General features: G+C 41.3%; 1 protein-coding gene across 1 annotated transcript; it reads right to left on the bottom strand.

Annotated features, from left to right (window-relative positions):
• Nucleotides 1-732: 732 nt before the first annotated feature.
• Nucleotides 733-1,320, bottom strand: LOC145819301 (uncharacterized). Its single transcript, XM_082913278.1, has one exon. The coding sequence runs from the start codon at nt 1,318-1,320 to the stop codon at nt 733-735; it is 588 nt and encodes a 195-aa protein (XP_082769404.1).
• Between the last annotated feature and the right edge of the window lie 3,102 nt (nt 1,321-4,422).

Below are 4,422 nucleotides of genomic sequence, written 5' to 3' on the forward strand. Positions count from 1 at the left end.
ATGTCAGCCATGTATACATTGTCACTGTAAACGTCCGGATTCCCAATGCTTTCCGAAGGTTGTAGTTGAACAGGCATTCTATCTTGTACACCCCCAGATTGCCCGGCCTCAAGAGGTCTACTACTTTGAACCACATCGGGTTCTTCAAAGTGTCGTAAAAGACCCCTAACAACGTCCGCTCTCTCCAGTGGATGTGGTTTGATGCATCCATTCGTATGGAATATCGAACAGCCGCATTGGAAGTGGAATATCTTCCTGCGTTAGGCCTTCTTCTTGGCATTACGATGCCTCTTCTGGATTGGTTCTGCCGAACAGGGGCTGATTGACTATATAGAATTCTTTATTTTTGATCGTCCATGCTTTGAGCCCGGCGTATTTATTTTTTTTCAAAAACTCTTTGTAACTAGAATCGGCTCCAGGGTTGCACAATATAATACTTGGAATCCCGCCCTTTATTTTCTTTGGGCGGGCATATTTACAATTTGAAAAAAATTCCCATTGTGTTCCAATAAACTCTCGCCAATGTTTCAAAAATTGTGGGGCCACATCATCGTTTATGTTGTATAAAGCGTCGTTCTTGTGGTCCCTCAAGTCGATGTGGCCAGAATAATAATTATGCGGTCCCAAAGACCGGGCCCAACATGTTTTCCCAATTCTAGATGGGCCTTCAATTATAATGCTCTTGGGCCTGTGCAGTCTTTGGGCTTCGTCTCTTATATTGTCTGCAACCCATTACTGTATGGCTATTGGGACGATCCATACTGTGTCTGTAAATGGATGAACATACGGCAATGGTGGATTAAATGAAATCCGATCATAATTGGTTGACAACTTGTCATAATTTAACCAGAAACATCTTAGGTCACCATTTCGTACCAGTGCTAGTGCTTCGTCCTTGGTGCCGATGGCAAGTGCGTCGCGATATATATTTTCTTTGTTACTCTGGTTAACGCAGCAGTCCCTCTCACGGAATTCACCCCATTCCGTGTAATCCCCGTGTTTGGAGATGTATTCCAGAACATTCTGATGGTTGTAGGCCTCTTGTACATTCGGATGGAAATGGCGACTAGTTCGATCGTGTGTAACGTCGAAGAACCATTCATCCTGCATCTGAAAACGGTATGGGAATTGGACAAGAGCATGGAGATGTGGTTGCCCATCCTCATGTAATTCATGTGTAACCCTCACATAATTTGGAGGCCTGGTTGTGAAGAACGCTTTAATTTTCTCTAACAATCTCTCTTGAGGTATAGAACATTGGGCATATATGAGGAAGATGTTCTTGTTTTGAACTCTAAAACGACGTCGCATTGAGGCCATAACTCACTCTCTATGACGTCACTCACTCTCTCAGATGATGCAAGTCACTCTCTAAAAAACTTTACTGGTTGTAGAGAGTGAGGGAGTGAGTTATATAGGTGCCCATGAGCGTCCCACTAATATTACCTGGGACGCTCCCCCCGCGCCACGCGTCGTCCCCTGATTGGTGCTCCCTTCCTCGTTTTGTGGCGTGTTATCGACTAGTGTCTCCGCTCCGCGCCCAGATCTGCGATCAGGATTAAAAATCTAAAAAGGCAATCGCAAGCTGAAATTTATTATATAAGCCAAAATAATCGGGGAGTTTGAATTATTTTGGAAATGGATCGCGGAGATCTAGGCCAATTTAGGCGGTTGATTTTAAAATACGAGCCGGATCTACTGCTGTTGCACTGGTCCTTGTTGGTCATCGACGAAAACAACGCCGAAAAGTTAATCCGGCTCATCAACGCCTGTCAGCGGCAACAAGATGCTCTATTCGCCGGTATGAAAGCAGTTTCCGAACTAGAAACCCAAGCAACGTCAGACACACATTCCGTCGCTGATTATTATTACGTCACGGCGCCTGAACCAGATGCCCCTGTGTGGTCTAGAACTGGAGTTGGGTTTAATAAAAAAAATTGTAAATTATTATTTTTTTCATAATTTGTGTTGCGTTGGAATATGTAATAAAATTATTTTATTACTCTTGAACCTTCTAGACTATTGATTTTATGTCCAATACTGAGAACCTAGCTAAAGCCAAAGATCTGGCCTCCTGGGTTTCATCTTTTTGCGTACAACCAGGCATTATTGTCATCCTTGGTGACAAATTATTCATCAGCACTTTCCTGGACTAAGTGCTTCATGTGTGTTAATTCCTTATTAGCCGTCACTTCAGCTGATCCATCAGGTTTTCTTAGTATACTGAGTGGTGTCACTCATTCAGTATACAATTTTGCCTAGGTCCATACATTACTCTAACAATATCAGCAATTTGGTCCCTAGAGACCATATTTTGTACTTCTTGAACCACCACTAGAGGAACAAACACAGGATTTTGGTGGAAAACCTTGTGCTTGAGGTCCTCTTGGTCCATATGGAGGTATATTTGGGACTAGCTATCCCTGTGGTGCTGGCAGCTATTGAGGGTATGGTTAACCTCTCTGAGTCTGTCCTGCGAAAGGACCTGCGAAAGGTGCTGGAACAGTTGTTGTGTCTCTTCCAGCCATAGGAAACCCGGTCCTTAGGGACCAAATTGCTGATATTGTTAGAGAAATGTGTGGACCTATGGCTTTGGGGGTTCAAACTCCTGTGTATAGGAAACCATATCCAGAAGGGACCAAATTGCTGATATTGTTAGAGAAATGTGTGGACCTATGGCTTTGGGGGTTCAAACTCCTGTGTATAGGAAACCATATCCAGAATGGGTGGACAGGGTACATGAATACCCTAGAGGGTTTAGAATACCAGACTTTGCTAAGAACAATTGCAGCATTTCATTAAGTAAAAAATGAAAAAACTTACAATGATCTGACCCAACCTTGTAGAAGTTTACAGCAACAAACTATTTGAAACTACTCTTATGAATGAAGTGCAATACAGAAATTTGAAGTACAGAAATGTAAAGAACTGTAAAACTAGAAGGAAATAAAGTAGATAAACTGGTTTTTTGATCTGAGTCTGGGTCCCGACTTCCCCCACGGATTCATTGGCTGAATAGATGGAACAGTGGATGGTCCAATTCCATGGTCTCGTCCACTATTTTGGACACGTGGTGCACGTTTTGCATTACTAGTCTATTCGACCATAGGTTCTGATGAGATAGGTGCTTCCATAGGATGTGTTATAACATTATCCTCTGGATTAGGTATTTCTACCTCTCCCTCCACACCTTCTTCCAGGCATTCATTTTCTCCTTGTCTCCTACGTCTAGCCATTTCAATGAGTCCCACTGGCCGTGCCAAAAATATATGTTGGCTTTTTGGCTTTCAAATGTTAGTTTTGTAATTTTAAGTGTTCCAGCAAGGATCAATCAGTCCTTACAGAAGATTAATTGCCAACCAATTATCAGACGATTGTGTTTTAGTTCTTTCAGCCTCAATGAAGAGGACTTTTACTGGTGGCTTGTTTAGGAGAATTTAGTAAACAACAATTAAATAAAGAACAATTGCAGCATTTCATTATGTAAAAAATGAAAAAACTTACAGTGATCTGACCCAACGTCGTGGAAGTTTACAGCAACAAACTATTTGAAACTACTCTTATGAATGAAGTGCAATATAGGAATTTGAAGTACAAAAATGTAAAAAACTGTAAAATTGAAAGGAAATTTTGATCTGAGTCAGGGTCCTTCTTTCTAGGGCCTCCTCTGCTATTTATACTTCTCAATGATAACCGTCGAAATGGACTTCTAACCGTCGAAACCTCCCTTCATGATTGCTGATCATGCTCTCTCACAATTAGCTCCACTACGTCATGTTTGTAGTTAGACTTCCGTCATGATTTTGAATTTGAACCTTGTGAGTAACCGTTAGGACCCATCATCTTATATCCCTCGATCATTCCAGTGCTACGCAAACCCATTATTACCAATATGGGTTAACACGTGTCTGACTATGGTTGGCGATTTATATTACTTTCCTAAATTGCCCTTCTCATGGCACATGTTAAATTGTGATTGGCTTATACATTTTATACAGCCAACATTACCCCCCGCACTAATATACCCAATACTTGGTGATATTAGTGGATCCAAACATTTCACCCACGTCCTAGGACGTGCATGGGTTTCTTAGAACTGCAACCGATTGCATTAAATTCTTCTCTATACCCTGAACATTTCCCACTAACTTGAGCATTCGAAAAGACTGATACAGCTTACATGGCCAATCAAACTTTCTTTGACATAGATCGAGCATACGAAGAGTTGTTAGATAATGATGTTCGTTCTCGAAAGAATTTTCATGCATTTATAAGCCACACTTATCCATCTCCATATATTCAAGTTATGGAAGCTTTTGCAAACTATCGACCTTTGGATTACGAACCTATTGTCCATAATTCTTTAACCTAAAACTTTGTAAACATGGATATTGGAAGCTCTTCTTTTAACCCACAACCTTC

This window comes from Camellia sinensis, chromosome 2, assembly GCF_055761805.1.
Source record: "Camellia sinensis isolate YWXY chromosome 2, ASM5576180v1, whole genome shotgun sequence".
Lineage (NCBI taxonomy): Eukaryota > Viridiplantae > Streptophyta > Magnoliopsida > Ericales > Theaceae > Camellia > Camellia sinensis.

Coding starts and splice junctions, on each gene's coding strand:
- LOC145819301 (XM_082913278.1), bottom strand. CDS start 1,320: ATGGCCTCAATGCGACGTCGTTTTAGAGTTCAAAACAAGAACATCTTC.